The sequence below is a fragment of the Prosopis cineraria genome, unplaced genomic scaffold (genome assembly GCF_029017545.1).
Source record: "Prosopis cineraria cultivar Desert tree isolate PC_DT_omini unplaced genomic scaffold, ASM2901754v1 PC10, whole genome shotgun sequence".
Taxonomy (NCBI): Eukaryota; Viridiplantae; Streptophyta; class Magnoliopsida; order Fabales; family Fabaceae; genus Prosopis; species Prosopis cineraria.
Window position 1 is genome coordinate 29495916 of NW_026555341.1, and position 20651 is coordinate 29516566.

Below are 20651 nucleotides of genomic sequence, written 5' to 3' on the forward strand. Positions count from 1 at the left end.
ATGCCCTTTGTTGCTTTGAATTTCTCCTCCCCCTACACCACTTAAGTGCATCAATCATGCAAAGAGAAATTAAGATGGCAAAACAATAACATTTCAGGTTCATATACTTTAATCGTATTTTGTTTTTAATTCTTATAATTTATTTTCGTGGTTATCTATCCCTTTCATTTGTTCCCGTTGAAATATTATTTCTTTTTTTTTTTGATGAATTAATGAAAAAAATGAATTTGTTTAAAAAAAATACTTGGAAGGACCATGAGGCATGAACTAGCCCAAACGGTGTAGATTTTGCCGAGGTGGATTTAACACTGTTAAACATATAAAATGACTAAGAAAAAACATGTTGACTTGGAAAAAAAAAAAATAAAATTGTCTGATTAAAAATTTGATAATTAGACAACAGAAAAAGGAATCACATTTCCTTAAAATGAAAACACACATGTGAAATGGAGAAAAGGCAATTGGAAAGCATTAGGACATTGGATCTCAGCAAAATTAACATTATTTAGGCCAACTCAAAATTAAGGGACCAACATTTTAAGCAAAGTAAATAAAAGGGATAGAAAAGTAAGAAAATAAATTTCATGGAATGAAAACATAATATTGATTAAAGTATAGGGACCTCAAGTAATAAACTTGAAAGATGATATTGAAAACTTGATAAAATATTGAATGAATTCAAGAACATATTTAATTTATAACTAAAATTTTTAATAAATATAAAATTATTAAAATGTTTTTATAATAAGCACATAAAGTTGTGTGTGCGTGTTTTGTTTGTTTTTAGTTGTTTTAATTTAGAAAAATTAATTATTTGATTCTTATAGTTTTGACCCAGTTATAATTTAATCCCTCAACTTTGACTCGTTATAACTTAATCACCAAAATTTTGACTCGGTTATAAATTAATCCATGAATTTTGACTTTTACAATTTAGTCCTTAAAGTTTCAACCTTTTAAATATTAGTCCATATATTTTAAAAAATAAAAGTATAAAGATTAAAAATATTTTAAACTGTTAATATTTATAAAGATTAAAAGGGTTTAATAATTTAAAATATTAGTAGTAAATTTTAAAATATTTTTAATCTTTATAATTTTATTTTTTAAATATATGAACTAATATTTAAGAGGTTGAAACTTTAAGGACTAAATTATAAGAATCAAAGTTTAGAAATTGATTTACAAATAAGTTAAAACTTCAAAGATTGAGTTATAACAAGTTAAAATTTAGGGATTAAGTTATAATTAAGTTAAAATTATAAGAATCAAATGATTAATTTTCTCTTTTAATTTTGTGTGGCTAATATCATGTTGCAGCATTGCAGCCATAGGAAATTAAAAAGTAGTTCAAAGAAGAACATCATATGAAGTTTTTGGGTTTGAAAGAATGACAAAAAAGTTTCCAAACTTATAATTTATTATACTTTAATCCCCAACAAAATTTTCTAAAAAATAAGTTATAAATATTAATTTATATAGTTGCAAATTGTATAAATCCTAACTACATACTAAGAGTTATATTTAAAATTTAAATGTTTTATTTATAATTATAAATTTATGACTATTTGAATCTATATTTACAAATAATTTTTCAAATGCTTTTTGTAAACCTAAATTTTGAGATTTTAATGTTATTCTCCCTTTAAATTTCGATTTTTGATGTGTGGAGGATGTATTAGGTGACCGGAATGATCAGATCTTATATGAAAGAAATGAAAATGATACTCTCCAGTCAACTTCTAGATATTTTCATATTTCTATATATAAGTTATTTTAATCTACAAAACAATATTCCTTTTTATAACAATATTCCTTTTTATGTGAAAAAACATGAAAATAATACTCTCCAGTCAACTTCTAGATATTTTTATATTGTCATTTTAGTCTATAAAAAAAATGCGTTCTTAAATATAAGACGTTTTGTAAAGTTTATATAGTAATGAATAATTTTTTTCAGAAATGCCCTAAAAAGGGTGCTTTTAATTAATAAAAAGAGAGAAAGAAATTTATTTAATAAAGCGTATTTGTCAAAAGATAAAATAATTTAGAGATATAAATTAATTTTCTTGATTTGTGTGAAGTAGTTGAATACCACTTATAAAAAAAAGAATGGAAGGAGTAATATTTTTTTTTTCCAATAGCGTGTCCTTATTGTATATATTAATATTGAGTAATTTTTGATGAGGTCAAATTTGAGTATTGTCGTGAGCAATTAGAGCTAACTCTTCCAAAATTATTTTTTGTATTCATACAGATTTGAACCCAAGATCTCGCGTTCAAGTGGTCATAACTACTTTCATTAGGACTAACGGATATGTTGTTGAGTAATTTTGGAACAGAGAAAAATCCATAGAAATGAGTATCATTGGCTTAAAAATTATTTCACTTCATTATAGGCATTTTAACACAAAAAAAAGGGAATAATTTTAAGATATAAATTCTACTTCTAAGCAACTTCTATGATATGTATGAATTAATCAAAACTGAGGTCATAAATCAATAGTCGAAAGTAAACCTAAAATTGTTAACTAAAAGAGCAGAACAGACACATATATGTTGCATATTACTGAAACCAATTCGATAGTTTCATTGACATAATATATATATATATATATATATATATAAAACTAAGACTATGTACATTAATTTAGTTAATATATACTCTTTCAAGTCCAAAATATAAGTATCTTTTAGGAAAAATTCACATATATAAGAATAAAGTTTTTATCATTTATGAGTGTTTTTCCTTTTTACCCCTAATCCCAATTACCAAAAATCTATATTAATAAATATAAGAGATAAAATGGGAATTTTTTTTACATGTACTATGTGTCTTATATTTTGAATCAAAATTGATTGAAAGAAAAATGCTTGTATTAATCTGGATCAAAGAAAGTATAATATGATAGTAGAATTTTATAATTCAATGATAAATTAGTCCTACTGAGAAATTATATTCATTCTACTTAAAAAGTTAATTTGTGGTGTAATTGAGATTGATTTTAATTTGATCACAAAATAAAAAATTTGGTGACAATCCTTTTACATATTCCTAGAAGTAGCATCGATCACACGGCACTTGTTGATGTAGCGATGCTAACATATGTTAGCCAAATGAAAAGCTGAAATGAAAGACCATTACTCACAAGACAAAAAGTGTTACAACTCATGAGAATTTTTTTTTTCATATTTTATTTAAGATAAAACAGAAAAATTGACCTCCAAATTATAGGTATCAGAGCATTTGGGATCCTAACCTTGCATGTCAAGCAATGTTCAGCTTGAACTTTTGAATGCAATGCAATCTGCCTCTTATTGTTAATAAAAGTTAACTTTAATAGTTAATTGGCAAAAACATGACATTAAAAATTATAGAAAATGACCAATAAAATGTTCGTGGTCCTTGGTTATAATTTTTAAGTCCCTTATTGTAAGTTTTTCATAATTTTTTAGCTACAACTATTAAAGTTAACTTTTATTAATAGTAAAGGCTTTATTACATGGTTTTTAAAAATTTAAGAAAAATATTATATAAAAAATAAATTTAGGGTATCACAGGTTTTTGGATTTATAATTTAAATGTCAATTTAATCCTTTAATCTTTTACCTTTTTATTTATTTATTAAATATTCACCCAATAGTCAATACCGTATTGTACTTTGATCATTTTTTTTTCACCAAATAATTTTTTGGTAGAAGTTTAGCAAATAGCACTTTGATGACTTGTCTTTTTTCTAAAAAAAATTGACCGTGACTTGCTAGTTCATTGACATGCATCACATCACGAATAAATTAGTTGTTTACGTAAAAATGCAGAGGTTAAAAATATAAAATTAATACATTATATTAAAGTATTGATCATATTCCTTTAATTTAATACATTAAAATACTTCCACCACGTGACTCATTGTGAGAATATCTAAATTTATTGTAAATATTTTAGCCTGATTATTAAGAATTATTGTTGATTATTAGGAGATATTAGCATTTACTACTGTGTCTCTCAGCTTTGTGTATATATATTGATTGTAACTCATAATTTAGCATCACCAGGAAATATGTTTCTCTATATTTCCACACTTACAAATAAGAGTGTAATGGGAAAGTATTAATAAATACTGCTTTAGACTTTTAAAAAGACATATAAAATAAAAAAAATCTTATAAAAAAACTTATATTATAAAAGGAAAGGAATATTATCAATGAACTAATGAAAATTTTACTAAAGTCAATTAATGCTTACTCTAATTCAATTGAAGTTCACACGCTTAATCAGGACTACTATAACCAAAGCCATTCTCTCTCAAATACTATAGATAGGATCAAAGACTTAGTTATTATTAGAGACTAGAATATAATGTTTGAGCATGTTTTTTTTAGATAAATGAATAAATTTCACTAAAGGCAATGTTTGTCACATATATTTTTCTATTATAGGTGTCACATATATTTTTCTATTATAGGTTTCATATTCATCATTCATTTTTTTGTTGTAGATCCCACATCCATCTTTTTTATTACGAGATTTATTATCTCTTGTTCTCATTTACTATATCATATTTAAAATTATTACACTATATTTTTTAAAAATCACTATATAAAATTTAGATGGATACTGTAGATCCAATAAATATATATATATGATAGATTGTAAACTCAGTATTGTTATATTTAAACAAGTATCTAAACTCCACATATAACTATTTCCATTATTAATCAAGGGAAAAATGATAAAGATCATTTTTATTTTATTATAATTTTAAAATGACAGTAATCTTAATTTCATAGTTATTTTATGGTTAAATGATAAATTGGCCTCTAAACTATATACATCTAGGAGCCTAAACTCATTTTATACAAAATTATCTTTCAACTTTTGAAAATGATGCAATGTTTTTTTTATCATTAATAAAAATTAACTTTAACTGTTAGTATCTGAAAATAACAAAAAAGGACTTCAAAAATTATAAAAAAATTCTTGGTCCTTTTCTGTAAATTTTAGGTCATTTTGTGCAATTTTCATGGTCATTTTCTATCATCTTTTATCAACTCAAAGCTAATTTTTGTTGATAACGGAGGCAAAATGACAAGTGAAGTTCTATGGTTAACAAGTAATTATTCGAAAAAGAACAAGTCCCCTCATTACATTTCAACAAGTAGAAATTCCAAAATTAACAATTTTAAGAAATGGAACCAACAAGTTTGAGTGAATGACAAGTGATACGCTCTAGTTGACAAGTAATCATTCAAAAAAGAACAAGTCTCTATTGCATTTTAATAAAGTATCAATTCCAAAATTAACAAGTCTAAGAAATGGAACCAAGGTGTTTGAGTGAAATGATAAGTGAAGTGTTATAATTAACAAGTAATCATTCAAAAAAGAACATGTCCTTGTCACATTTTAACAAGTAGCAATTCCAAAATTACCAAGTCTAAGAAATGGAACAGAGGAGCTTGAATGAAATGACAAGTGAGGTGCTCTATTTAACAAGAAATTATTTTGGAAAAGAAAAGTCCCCGTTATATTTTAATAAAGTAGCAATCCAAAATTAACAAATCTTAAAAATGGAATCAAGGAGTTTGAGTGAAATGAACAATTTGTAATTAACTTTGTCAAATTAACAAGCAAAGTTACTAAAATAACAACTGCAATTTCAGATTTAACAAGTCATTGAAATGTTATAACATGTAATTGATTTAAAGCTTAATTAGATTACTAAATATATTTATTTTTGCATAATACAATTAAATGAGCTTTTTAGCGGCTATAAACTTTTTAGGTAGTCAAAAAATCATGAGTCTAGATCTCCAACCTTAATCACCTTTATCAATTATCAAATATCAAATTAATTGGTCACTGAGGTCTCTAGGGGCCATCAATGACCACCATTGGATGGACTTTTTATTTTTTTTTAACATAAAGATATTTTTATCATTTCATATTCAAATTTATTCACGTTTTAATCCTTTGGTCCTTCAATAGAAAATCAGAATCCTTTAGCCATAAAGTCCTTTGTCATGATTTTCCCATTTTAAAATCACAATTATTTTAAAATAGAATGTAAAAGAAATTTTCTGATGCAGACAATACATGGTGTTACTGTCAGAGATCTGTCTTTGTGAGTAAAGTCACAGCGCTTCAACACATTTTTCCCATAGTAGAAGATTTGGACTATATCTAAAATCCTTTTACAATTTCCCAAATTTACGGATAACTAAACTTAGACTTTAGTACATTAACTATATATAACTCTACATATACATACATACATATATATATATATATATATATCCAAGTGAGACAATAAGTCAAGATAATAGAATGTAATAATAGAACTACAAGGTATTTTCATAATTATGATATTAAAACCTAAGTCGTTTTGTGTGTGGTCAGATTATATTATCGCAATAAATTTTGTTGTTATTATTTTTTATTTTCAGTAGTTCTAATTTTCTTCTCATGAAGATATTTTCTGTTGAAAATCATAATTAATCAAATTAAAATCATACATCAATCAGGAATAACAAGACTTATAAAAAATTTTTAAATTCTAAAATAATATAATTAAATAAATTTTCATGATGTTTTGTTTATTGAATTTTTTTTAAAAAAATTATATTATAAAATAATTTTTATAAATATAAAATAAAACAAGTTCTAATCCTATGATAATTTTTTCATGCATTATAATATTGATTTCTTCACTAAGAAATATAAGGCTTTTTTTTAAGTAAGATGTTTGAAAAATATAAGGTATTTTGAGTTTTTTAAAGTGTAACCAATGATGTTTTTTTTTTAAGAAAATACTCTTAATTAGGGATATAATTGAGAAGATTTTTTAATTGAGATATCTTATTAAATAAAAATAAATATATAAGAAGTGTATAATTTTAAAATAATTAACTAATTTATTAAAGAATGTAATTAGACTAAAAATATTTTATAATATTAAACGGTATTGCAAGTTCATCCATATGTAAGAAGGAACCGTACGGCAAAAAACCAACGCACGGATTTATGGAATAATGTTCGTGTCCCTACGATGAGGACCATCACAATTATGGTTATTTTTTTTTTAACTTGTTCATGAGAGCTGATGAGAGATCGGAAAAAAGCAGAAGTAGTTAATATATTATTGAAAAAATTGACTAAAAATTTAAAATATGCTAAGCAATGACGTTTCACGAAAGTTAATAACTCTAGTGAAGTCTTTTAGGTGTAAGTAGTTATTATTTAAATTAAAGTAGTCAATAATATCTACAATACTTGTGATTCAACAATTAAAAATTTTGTAAAAGAAAAGTTGTCACAAATATTTACAATATTTAGACTTTAGTTATTAAAAAATTTGCGGGATAGAACTTGTCATTCGTCATCCTATTTTAATTATTGTTAGAAGAAAAGTTATTATAACCTAAATCAAAATAATTATTGTGCTTTTATTTTTTATTTAAATCAAGAGTATTATAATCATTTTATAAATAACATTAATGTCACAAATTAAAGATTCTAAAGAACTTAAAAAAGAATTATCACATTTTGCAGATCTCATTATTATTTACATATTTTTTAAAAATTTTTCTATGATTTTTCCTTATTATTATGATAATTATGAAGAGACTAGTGGTGGACAGTAATTAAGGAAGGCAACAGAATGGAAGACTTTGAATTACGTGCCAGTGAACCAATGAGAGATCGACAACGCAATGAACAAAGATCACAACCCTAATCTCTTTGCCCTAAAAAACCCTAAAAGCTTTCTTATCCCTCACAGACGGACAGTCACACACGCCTCCATACTCATGCTTGTCCAGAAGAAGAAACAAATTAAACACACAAACTCTAAACATTCTCCTTCTCTCTTTCTTCTTCAACCCTTTGGGTTTCCCCTGTTTGGGTAATTTTATCGGGAAAATCCAACGGAAAAAGAAGAAATTTATCATTACACCAATATATATATTATAAGTATATTTATGAAGATATGGGAAGAGGTAGGGTTCAGCTGAAGAGGATAGAGAACAAGATCAACAGGCAAGTTACGTTCTCCAAGAGAAGGATTGGGTTAGTGAAGAAAGCTCATGAGATCTCTGTGCTCTGTGATGCTGAGGTTGCTTTGATCGTCTTCAATCACTCAGGAAAGCTCTTCGAATATGCCACTGATTCTTGGTATATGTGCTTGTGTGTGTGTTTGTGCACACGCAAGCACGCACGCACAAACTACTTCAATGTTAAATTCTCAAATTTCTCATCTTCATCTTTCTATATGTATCTGTGTGTGTTTGTGTGATGCTTGCACTGTACATGTTTTTCTCTGCTTTCTTCTATTTTTTGTGATTTGATCTCTTTGTTTGGATCTGATTCGAAAACCTTTTTGGGTATTATAATTTTATTTTTTCTAATCGAACAGTGTTTTCTTTAAGCATGTATATAAAAAGATTCAAGTAAGGATAGACCTTGGTTCATGCATGATAAAGCTTACTTGTTAATTATCCGTGTCAAAAGCTGTATTATGCACTGTGATATGTATTAATCTTTTGCTACATTACTCTAGCCTTTAATTTTCTTTTTCCATTTTTTTTGAATTTTTTTCATGTTTTAATTTGCACTTGAGTAGCGTTTTGGCTCTAGATTGAAATATATATATATATATATATATAGAATTCTTTGGTTGTAAAGTTTTATTTTTTCCCCTTTGTTTGTTTTGAATCGCATGAAAAACAAAGGTTTTTGGTGCATGTAAAATAGGCATATGAGAAGTTATAATATATATAGGGAAACCATAATTTTGAAATTCTTACATTTTACGTGAGTTTTGCTATAAAATTTTATACTTTTTTTCAATGTTTTAGGTCCTTATAACACCGCTTATGAAGGGACCTAAAATATAGGAAAATAAAAGTGTAAGGATCTAAAATATTGAAAAAGTACAAGAATGTATAGCAAAATTTGAGTAAAGTACAGAGACCTAAGTTATGTTTTCTCATATATTTAACATTGATGTTTGTTTTATTTTTGCAGTTTAATTCTATTAGAGTTATTGATTTTGGTTTAGGTTGAAATTAATGAATGAATTAGGAGAAACTTTTTCATTATAATATTTAATTTTTACTTTGATTTCTTAATTATACTGATTGATCATATATAAATCTGTGTTAATTCTTTTCCGCAGGTTTTTGTGGCCTTTACAATATGAAAAAGCCTGGCTACATGCATGTGTCACAAGTTTGACCATAATTACACATTAATACTAATCACTTTCGTCTGATTTCTTGTTTGTTTTGCTTTGCATCTGATTAGGGTTTTGGTTTTGGGATTGATATAATAGTATGAAAAAGTTATTTTTGGTTAATTATAAATTTTATTTTCGCACAAATCAAACAAACACATATTTGGAGATCAATTTAAATACACACACATACTCTTAAATATACACAAAATCAATTATACTCAAGAAGATAATATGAAAAGGGAAATACTCAAAATACACTTGTATTATAAAAAATTAAGTTTAGAACTCCAAATCTGATCCTTTTATATTAAATATAGACAGTGTAAATTCAGTATATATTTTCATTTCATATGTTTTATTAATTTAAAACATGCTGAGTACATAGTAAAAATAATCTCTTAATTAAAAATAAAATGTTGATTAATTAAAAATGGCATAAGTGCACCTTAATTTGATCCTCTAATTTTATAGAATGTTTTAGTTTAGCCTTAAATTTTATAAATATCTTTTTAATCCTTTAACCCTAATATATATTAGTCTCAAATGATATTTTTTATGTCAATTATCGATATTTTAAAGAATGAAAATTTAGGCGTTCATATTTGAGAATATTTTGTCAATGCTTAAAAGTTCAATCTTCATTTTTTTGTTAATAAAATTAATGGTGTAAGAATAAGATGATTGAAAGCTATTTTATAAAATTAAAGGATTAAAATGAAGTTTTGTGTAAAATTAAATGATCAAATGTATACTTTTGTCTTAGAAAATAAAAAGAAATTAAAAAATCCCCAGACAAGCTATGTTGTTGCATTTTCTCTGGCAATTGAGCAACCAAGTCCTTCCATTCTCAATGCATCATATTCCTTTGTGTATCTTCAAGTTTCTTCACTCTCAGTACATTCCTTTTCTTAAACAAATATTATGGAGATCTCATAACACATGCAAACCTTCTTTTCTTTAATTTCTTTCCTTTTACTCAAACTTTGATACCAATTTGTTATAACAAAGAAAAGTATATCTATGATTCTTGAAGAACAATTCAAAATTACTCAAATCTACTCAACTTATTCAAGATAAATACTCGAAAGACAGATATACTATTTGTTTATCATACAAACTCAACTTCGACAATCTTAACAATGCACAAGATTTAACTTATTTATATTATTTTTAAAATCTTAAAACTACCTCCTATTTAACAGAATTTACAAAAATTCATACTTCAAACACACATTATACTGTTATGTACATTATTAAATCCAACCCCCACAGATTTACACGTACAAAACTAATGAAGACTCCACAATCCTAAAAGGAGAAACATAATAATATTAATAGCAATTATTTCCAACAAGAATTATAGGCAAATCAACAGTTCAATTTCGTTGCTGCAACTTTGATTGTTCTAACTCATCCTAGGTTAAGAAAATCATACATGCCGTACCAGTGATATGATCACTGTAAAACCCTTACTTATTTTCTTGTCTTTTCTTCTTATTTTTTATTTTAATTTTTTTTATGTTTTAGTTCATTCATGATGGAGTGGTAGCCTTGTGGATTAGTTACTTGTCATGTTTCATTTCAAGTCCTTTCAGTTCAGGACATGGATGCAAAAGCTGCTGCTGCTGCTGCATTTGCATGCTTTTGTTTCTCTTTTTCGTTTTCATTTAAATTTTTCGATCAAAAATTGATTTTCATCCTCAACATTTTTTAAAAAGAAAGTTTTTCCCCCCTGAAACACGTGCAGGTTTTTAATTTTCTTGTCTGTGCTCTTGCTTTTTAATGTCTGGTAAAGAGATATTAGTCAAGTCCTTTCAAATAATGATGGCTAAGAAAGAAAGAAAAAGAATGTTCTCACAAATTATATGATTTTGTCTTTTAATGTATGGACTTGAGGATGTGTTGTCTTAGGGTGCAGTTTCCTAGATGAGCCATGTGTCAACACTAAACTACCTTAAAACAAAAAACGTACCTAATTGATTTTTTCATTACACAGGAGAAATATGGGAATAATTGTATTAATTAGTCCCTTTAGTACTAGTTATAAGATAAAATTTTAGAGTTTTATCTTGACTAAAAATATGGTAGTTAATTATTTTCTTAACTTTATCCCTTTTTAATTAATTGCAACAAGATTTTGGTATGCCTTTAATTTCTATACACTATTTTATCATGATCATTAATTTCAATGGAAGACAAAATAGAAAATTCATACATTTTTCTATAAATTTAAGGTATCAACCATCACTCCTTAAAAAAAAAGTGAAATTAGTTAACTTTATCATATAATTAAGACTGGAGAAGTACTCCTTATTGATACCTAAACTTTTAGTTTCGTGAATTTCATTGTAGTTGATTAGTTGAAATAGTTTTTAGCCCCCACCTGAAAAAACAATTCTTGGATAATCTATAGATGAGTCATTAATGATTAGTTTTAATCAACAAATACTCCATGTTTAGTTATTATAAGAACTTACTAACAATTTCAATAGATTAAGGAATTTAGTCAAAATTAGTTTACACTTTTTAAAACTTCAACATACTCAATGAATTTCATTAAATTAATTAGAAAATTGTTTACTTTATTAGGAGATTAATTATCTAGTTAGCTAAGGAAATCAAATCAAAAGATATTTGAGAAAAAAAATTAATGCTTTAGTCAAAAAAAGAGTCTTATGTTAACGACTATGAAGAAAAGTCTTATAATAATGGCCAGAGAGTCAGAGAGTACTTTAGAATGTGCTGCACAAATATTTTAGCTAAAGAAGGATTGCAACATATACATACATGTAGTTATTCGCTAGAATGTTATGTAACTCTTTTCATCTTTTCTAATTATATATATGTTTGAACTGCTAACTTGTTTTTGGTTTCTTAGGTATATAAAGTTAATTCAGTACAATTAGATAGTTAAGGCTAATTTATGATTTAGAAGAAGTAAATTATTACACATATATACGAAGAAATAGAAACGCACTTACTGTATATATTATTGCCAAAAAAATTAGCTTGATTTTATGTATGCATGTATGTAGATGTATTTGTGTGTGCATAAATGAATGAAGATATTTAACTCTGATTTGTTTTTTTTTTTTGGGGGACTGAAACAGCATGGAGAACATTCTGGAACGCTATGAAAGATACCATTATATTGAGAGGCAGCTTGCTGGAAACGATACTGCGACACAGGTTAGTGCTTTAATCAATTCATATTTACGATGAACTCTCATTAGTTAATTACTTTCAATTTTCAATTTATTAGTCATTTCTAATAATTATTTTTATATTTTTTTCTACATTCTCATCCCATCTTAATTTGTCTATATATATATATATTAGCATAAAACTAATTGAATGCTGATTTCACACACAAGTAGTTATCAACTCACAGTTGGCAAACACAAGCCATAATTAGGAACACTAATATAATACTGTAAGCAAATATGAAAGAGATCATATGGGATATACATGATTGTGTGCTTTTTTTTTTTTGGGTGAACAAATGGGGAGGCCTAATGAAAAAAAAAAAGAAATGAAAGAAACTAGAATGAACTTATTCGAGCATATGCAAGTCTAGTACTGCCCATGCGTATATATATATGGATCATCTACGTTTATAAAAGTGAATTTTATAAGTTATATAGTTAGAGATAAAGATAAAAATAGGTGACAACTATCAACGCTAAGATATTAGAATCAGCTGATTGTATACCAAAGTAATATATAATATCGGACGTCAGATGATTGTCTACCAAAAAAAAAAAGACAAAAGTTGTAGTATTTATATTACAAGGAATTTATCTCTTTCACTCTTTCCCCAAATATAATATTAATAATACAATTAAGATGTGATTTCGGTTGATTTTATGATTTTCAATTGGGTGTATACTCCTATTCTGTTTGAGTTGAGCTATTACATTCCTTATCATTTGGTGAAGATTGATTTTGTGTTATTTTACATTCTTGTTTCATATATACCTCATATATGCTGAAGGCACGAAACATTACACAATTTAACTACTTTCAGTTTTGTCTTTTGCTCTATCCCTACCTCTTTTCTTTAATTTTAATTTTGCACCGTTTTGTCTTTGCTTTCTAAACGCTACCTATATATTCTAACAATATGAATGTAAGAGATTCATATTATCATCACTTTTAAGGCTCTATAAAGAGTTGGTGTACGTGAAAACACATATATATTATAGCTAGATATGCTAAGCTATGTATAATATTATTCTTAAACCTTTGCAGGAAAACTGGACCATTGAGTATTCTAGACTGAAGGCCAAGATTGATCTTTTGCAGAGAAACCAGAGGCAAGTTATAACGAACTATAACCAGTAATATAAATTGATTGGCGAATTAGCTACCTCTGTGTGTGTGTGTGTGTTTTTTTTTTTAGTCATCTAATTCTCTGCCTCTCATTTGGTCTTTGTCGTAGTTGTTCATCAGAAGTGAAGATCCATGATATTAATTATTAAGCTTTAAGTTTCAGGCATTATATGGGAGAAGATCTTGCTTTACTCAACCTCAGAGAGCTTCAGAGTCTAGAGCTACAGTTAGAAACAGCTATCAAACATATCCGTACACGCAAAGTATATATACATATATATATGAATCAACTCTCACACTCACACACACACACACCCCATCATTCTTCAGTAACATTAATTCTTTCTTCTTTAATGGCGCTGAGATATTTTTACGTACGTTTGAATTTATTATTACAGAACCAGCTCATGTACGAGTCCATTTCTGAGCTTCAGAAAAAGGTAGAGTGTGTTTGACTCTCCATAAGCTTGATTTTCTGTCCTGAGAGGTTCAATCAATTTCATCTTCTTTTCCAAGAAAAGTTGACTGTGTTTATTTTTATATATAGTGCATACACTTCGATCAATTGAGATAATAGCAATTGAAAAACCTGCCTCTAAAACGTGATCTCTTAAGGGTGAAGTAGTTTTTATACACTTTTTTATGTAAATTAATCGGTGATTTCGTTTTGTTCTGCAAATATATATATATATATATATATAATGACAGGAGAAGGTGATGCAGGAACAGAATAGCATGCTTGCAAAGAAGGTGACGTGTGTGTGTGTGTGTGTGTGTGTTATATGACTTTTTTCTTTGGCCAGAATATATTATATTACATGGATTGATATATCACATGTTCAGCTTACATTTACAAATTTTTGTTTCATGATTTTACTGATAATTAATTAACATTTGCCATTCTATTTATGTTATCAAGAAGGCGTTCTTTATTTTATTGTGCTGTTCACTTTCTTACACTTAACTAGTTATGGTTCTATGATCGACAAGTATAATGCTTTACTGAAAAAGAGTGACACATGGGAGTCAAGGACAGATACCCCCCGCCCGCCCGGGGGGGGGGAGATGAGGGGTTCTTTAAATTTGCCTCCCATGTTACAAACTTTCTTTAAAAATGTATTAATTTTTGTGTGTACAATATTCATTAAGGAAATTCAAGTCAAGCTACCTGATCAAATTAGTAAACTATTAAATCACCATTGTCTTGACCAATTTAATAAAATATTTTGTTTATGATCGATTTGATCACAATTTAACTATAGTTTTTACAATAGACCCTTGAACCAATAACTTGACCGGTTGTCAGTGTCATGAAAATATGCAAGAATTAGTTCCCCATTTTTTGGCCCCTGATGGAATTGTCCCTCTCCAGCTAAAGTATACATTGTGCTTTGTCAAGTTGAGAATCCTAATCTCTTAGCTCTATGTATGTTACATGCTTGCATACTTTGATATTTGTATTCATACATGATGATATATATGTATGTGCATGTATATTATTGGATTGTGATATTATTGAAATGAAAATAGATAAAAGAGAGGGAGAAGGCAGCAGCAGGAGAGGCACAAGAAGCACGATGGGTGCAGCCAAGCCATGAAGCAGCAGATCCTAATCCTTCTTTTTTATTCCCACACCCTCTTCCCACTTTAAACATCGGGTACTTCCCTCTCCTTCCTCATGTTTATCTTTTATAATGTGTTAGCTATGAGATTTTTTTTTTAAAATTTAAAATTAAGCAAGTACAATCTAAAACCTAAATTAAATATATTCCATCTAAATTTAATCTCAACAGTTGGTGTTATTATGGGCATGAATGTGATTCTCTCTATCAAATGAGAATAATGCATCTTTGTAGGAAGAGTGCATGCATGCACGCGTACGTGTACTTTAAAATTATGAATAACTTATCATTGGTTATGTTTAAAATAATAATTACGTTTTTATATATGATTGACCTCAACCCTATTTGGATTTTTATCAAATATTTTGATTTTTTTCATATATTTAAACATGATTTAAGTTAAGTTGTACTATTATCACTTATTGCTCTTGCTCCAATATTGCTAACAAATTTTGGTTTCAAGTAATAATTGGGACCAATTCTTTTTTTTTTTTTGGGTGATCAATTCAAAATTTATTAAAGGCTAAGGTATGTCTTTTAACCCTTTAACTTTTCATAATATTTTATTTTATTTTATTTTTTAATTTTAATTCGATAAAATACCTTTTCAATCCTTTAATTCTAACACTGTTAGTTTTATTACATAAAATTTATACAGTAAACTTTTAGATATTTATAAAATATTATCAAATATTGACATATTAATTTTTTTATAAAAATAACAATGATTGAGACACAAAAAAATTCATTTAAAATTAACAGTGTTAAGTGTTAGAGGACTGAAAAGATACTTTGTAAACTTAATAGACTAACTTAAAATTTTATATAAAGATATGTATAGGATCAAAAGTACACTTTAGCTTTTATTAAATTATGGATTATGGATATTTCCTGCTCAGGTCGTGCCATTTTTTTTTTTTTGGATAAAAGTCCCGCCAATTTTTATTTGGAGAGTTTGTTAGCATATTTCACATGGGTTAACAAGATTTTTTTTTTTGGGTAAATCAGGTTAACAATATTTAATTTCAACGGGGTTTATATGTTATTTTTTTCATTTTTAACTAAATTATAATATCTTTTTTATAACGAATTAATGTGTACTAAAATAGCATTGATATTCTAGTTAATGACTTATGGAAAATAATAATGATTTAAATTGAAATCCAATAGAATTCAAATAAGATGTGCCCGAAATACATATTATAATTATAAAAATGATTAATAATGTTTGGTAATAACAATAATTTTATGTAAATGCAGTGGTAATTACGTTGAAGAAGAGACTGCAGCGGGAAGGAACGATCTTGATCTGACGCTGGAGCCACTGTATGGCTGCCACCTTAGCTGCTTTACTCCCAGATTATAAATTATAATTATAATTATAATGGATTTGGCTATCCAGGATTGGCTTTTGACTTGTTCTTTCACTTCTTTTACTATTTATGTTATTTTGTTTGTCTATTTTGGAGGGTTTTTTGTAATCTTTTAAAAAGTATAGCTATTTTTTATCTTTATCTTTGAAAAGAAGTCTGCCACATAATTTAGGCATCCTAAAAATCTCTGTAATTAATTTTTATCTGTAATTTTATCTGAAAATTTTTCTGCAAATTCTACAACTCTACTGGTTGAAGTTATTTTTCCTAATATATCTCCATTCCTAGAAATTTTACTTTAATTTAGAGTAACTTCATTTTCTAGTTGAGATGCCTAGTTTATTGGCTCTTATGATTTTATAAAATTGATTTAGATGTTTAAAATGTTCTTTAATTGAATTGAAAAATACTAAAACATCATCAGTATAAACTATAGGGACTGTATGGATTAAATATATCATTCATTATTTGTTGAAATTTTGAGAGTATATTTTTAATCCAAAAGGTATTACGTTCCATTCATAATGTCCAAAAGGAATTGTAAAAGTTGTTTTATATCTATTTCTTTCTGCTATTTGTGGTAGTATCCAAATTTAATTCATATCAAATTTTAAAAATATTAAAGCATTAGATAATCTTCCTATTAAGTCCATTTTATTGGGAATAGGATATTTAATTCATCTTAAAACTTTGTTTAATGGCTCATAATTTATAACTAATCTTGACACACCTCTTTTTAATTTTGTGCTATTTTAGAATAAAAAGCTGAACAACTCCATGTAGATTTGCTCGGCCTTATTAATTTCTTTTCAAGTAATTGTTGCATTTTTGTTTTACAATATTTTAACAATTCTTAGTTCATTTATATAGGTCTAACTTTTATTGATATTTGTTTTTCATTGAAGTTTTCTTTATAAGGTAATTCTACTCTGTGTCTTTTTCTATTTCAAAAAGTATTTGGAAGTTTTGCACAAATGTCTTTTTCAAAATTTTCTCTTATTTTATTTATTTTGTTTTTTATTTTCAGACTTTCTATCTATTCTTTAATTCTTTTATAATGTATTTTTTTATTAAGAAAGTTTATTTGTTTTTGTTTTCTATCTAAATATAGAATTTTGCTTTAACATTCTTATTTATCTAACTATTTGAGATTTTATTCATTCAAAAACTATCTTTTCTCCTGCTATTTTTACAATTATTCCTTTATGATCCCGTTTAAAAGATGAAATTTACTTTAAGAAAGGTGTGCCTAATATAGTAGGTTCACTTAGAGTTTTAGCCAATAGAAAATATTTTTAAAACATATTCCTTTACTACATATATGTGTGTTTGTTAGTTTATATTGTATGTCTAATTTGGAATTGCTGGCAGTACCTATTCTTTCACAAGTTTTTTTTACAATATTTTGTTGGGATTAATCCTTCTCGTGTACAATTTATGTCTGCTCCAAAATCTACTAAAGCAATTATATTTCTTGAATATTCCCTATTTATTACTAAATATACTTTTTTTGGCCTAAATTACTAAAATTACTTGACAATACCATTTTTTGTAGGTTATTTGTGATATTGTGTTCATGTATCTTTGTTGATCTATTTCAAAAGGAAGTTTGTCTATTTTGTTTTCTATATTTTCTTATGTTTTTATTTTACTGGTTTCTAGTAAAGCTTTCATTTGTAACAATTCTAATTCTCTTTGATTTTCATTTTCTTTTAATTCTCCCATTTCTTGTTTTAGTTGTTTCAACTCTTTTATTTCTTATTTTATTTGTTTTATATTTTGCTGTAATTCTTTTATTCTTACCGGAGTAACATTTTCTTTTTCAAATATTTTTAATATGTCTTTCATACTTATATGATTGGTACTATTTTGTTGTTTTTCTTCTTTATCTAATATGTCTTTTATTTTATTTTAATTAAATATTTTTTAATGTCTTCATCTTGTATTTTTTCTACAATTTCTACTAGAAACTTTAGGTTTTCTTTATCTATAACATTTAGATTTCTTATTATATGAGAGTACCTTGGGTAATGAGCTGGTCTTAGTTTTAATCTAAATTTATTTGATGGGAAGATCTTTAGTGGAAATCAAATGTTTGAAGTTGAGGAAGAGTTTTCTAATTGTGAAGTTGAGAAGTTTTATAAAATGTTAAAGGCTACAGGGGAGCCACTTTTTGATAGGTGTAGAATTCATTCTATATTATCTATGGTGACAAGATTGCTAAATATTAAGTTTGAATCTAATATGAGTCAGAGTTGTTTCAATCATATTTTACAATTAATTAAAGAATTGTTATCAAAAGATGAAAAGTTTCCTAATAACTTGTATAAGACAAAACAATTTGTTAGTAAGCTTGAGTTAGGGTATGAGAATATACATGTATGTGTAAATGGTTGTATTCTTTATTGGAAGGAATATAAAGATAAAACCACTTGTTCCAAATGTGATCATCCTCGTTATAAGCCTAGGAAGAAAGGTGGTAGGTGAAAGCATAACAAACCTTATAAAGTTTTAAGATACATGCCTCTTACCCTATGGCTATAAAGACTGTACATGTCATCAAAGATAGTTGAACACATGATATGGCATTCAACAACTCGTCGAGAGTTAAGAGTGATGAGCCATCCTAGTGGTGGAGAAGCATGGAAGCATTTTGACTAGAGCCATCCTTCTTTTGTTATAGAACCTCGCAATGTTTGATTAGCCCTTGCATCTAGTGGTTTTAATCCTTATGGGCAAATGTCACATAATTATTCTTGTTGGCTAGTAATTGTTACACCGTACAACCTTCCACCAAGAATGTGCATGAGCAGCCCTTATATGTTTCTAACTCTTGTCATTCCTAGTCTAAAGAGCCTTGGCCAAAATATAAACTTATATTTGCAACCTATTATAAATGAGTTGAAAACATTGTAGGAGATTGGTGTGGAAACATATGATTCTTTTATACATTAAAACTTTCAAATGTGAGCTAATCTTATGTGGGCTATAAATGACTTCCTTACTTATAGTATGTTATCTGGATAGAGCACACATGGTGAATCCTTCTTTGCATATAGCATGTCCTGCCTATAGACATGCTTCTAAATTGGTAAGTTTTGAGTCATTAAGTTATAAAACTCTCATATTGTACTATTATTGTTCTAATTTTTAAATTATATTAATGATTATTACTTTTGTAAGAGAAAGAGAAAGGAAAGAGACCCATGCTATCTGAAGTGTACAAGGCAATACACAAGGAAAAAAAAAGATGATCAATGGGTTGATGACAAATCCAAAAATCCAAAAGTAAGTTTAATGTTAAAAATGATGATTAATTTAGTTCTTCATTTATATATACTTACTAATTAGTTGAAATTTGAATTTTGTTAGATTAAGTATAAACATAACAATCAAATTCACCTATCTGGACAATCAATTAGAGAAGATGAGCAACATGGAGATTTTGAGAATGTTGCAATGTTTGAAAAATGAAGGTGGAGGCCAAGGTGTAAATGTTGATGATAGAGATTTCATTGAAGCTCAAGCTTCTCTCTCTCTCTCTCAAGATTAAGTGGCTCGAGCATAGTTGAAGGCAGTTGGTGGGATATAGAAGATCGGTAAAGTTTATGGACTTGGATCACATGCAGCTATAGTATGTGGAAATCATGGCAAAACCACTTGTAACATTAATATTGTTCATTCTACTCCTCCACATCCTATACCAAATGTAGGAGATATTGTTCAGAGACCTACATTTGAAGAAGTAGTTAACCATGCAATAAAGGAGAAGATAGAACTTGTATTCAACCAAAAGATATTAGAGATAAGATTTTCCATACAACAAGACATTTTTGGGGCTATTCGTACTTGGCTGAGGCAATCCCAACTCCATAGCAACATGCTAGCAATGCAAATTTTTCTAAGCAACCAGATCCAAATGGTGTGAAAAATAATTGTTATTTCCTAAATTTTTCCTTTATTTTATAAGTATGAGATACTTTTAGAACTCTTATTGAGTTTATTACTCTACACTATTATAATATTGTATGACTTTTAATGTGTGGTTAACATATTGAACCATTTATGTTATATTGTGTACTTTAAACTTC

General features: G+C 27.1%; 1 protein-coding gene across 2 annotated transcripts; it reads left to right on the forward strand.

Annotated features, from left to right (window-relative positions):
* The first annotated feature begins 7847 nt into the window (after positions 1 to 7847).
* LOC129321304 (truncated transcription factor CAULIFLOWER A-like) lies at positions 7848 to 16662 on the forward strand. 2 transcript variants are annotated; one of them, XM_054967023.1, is made up of 8 exons: positions 7848 to 8170; positions 12344 to 12422; positions 13485 to 13549; positions 13729 to 13828; positions 13964 to 14005; positions 14289 to 14315; positions 15096 to 15223; positions 16448 to 16662. In XM_054967023.1, the coding sequence occupies exons 1-8, from the start codon at positions 7986 to 7988 to the stop codon at positions 16551 to 16553; spliced, it is 732 nt and encodes a 243-aa protein (XP_054822998.1). In that variant the 5' UTR covers positions 7848 to 7985; the 3' UTR covers positions 16554 to 16662. The 2 variants fall into 2 exon arrangements, with proteins under 2 accessions (XP_054822998.1, XP_054822997.1); XM_054967022.1 differs by having other exon boundaries at positions 7852 to 8170; positions 14274 to 14315.
* The last annotated feature ends 3989 nt before the right edge of the window (positions 16663 to 20651 follow it).

Coding starts and splice junctions, on each gene's coding strand:
- LOC129321304 (XM_054967022.1), top strand. CDS start 7,986: ATGGGAAGAGGTAGGGTTCAGCTGAAGAGGATAGAGAACAAGATCAAC. Junction 12,423..13,484: donor GAAACGATACTGCGACACAG/GTTAGTGCTTTA, acceptor AAACCTTTGCAG/GAAAACTGGACCATTGAGTA. Junction 14,006..14,273: donor TTTCTGAGCTTCAGAAAAAG/GTAGAGTGTGTT, acceptor ATATAATGACAG/GAGAAGGTGATGCAGGAACA.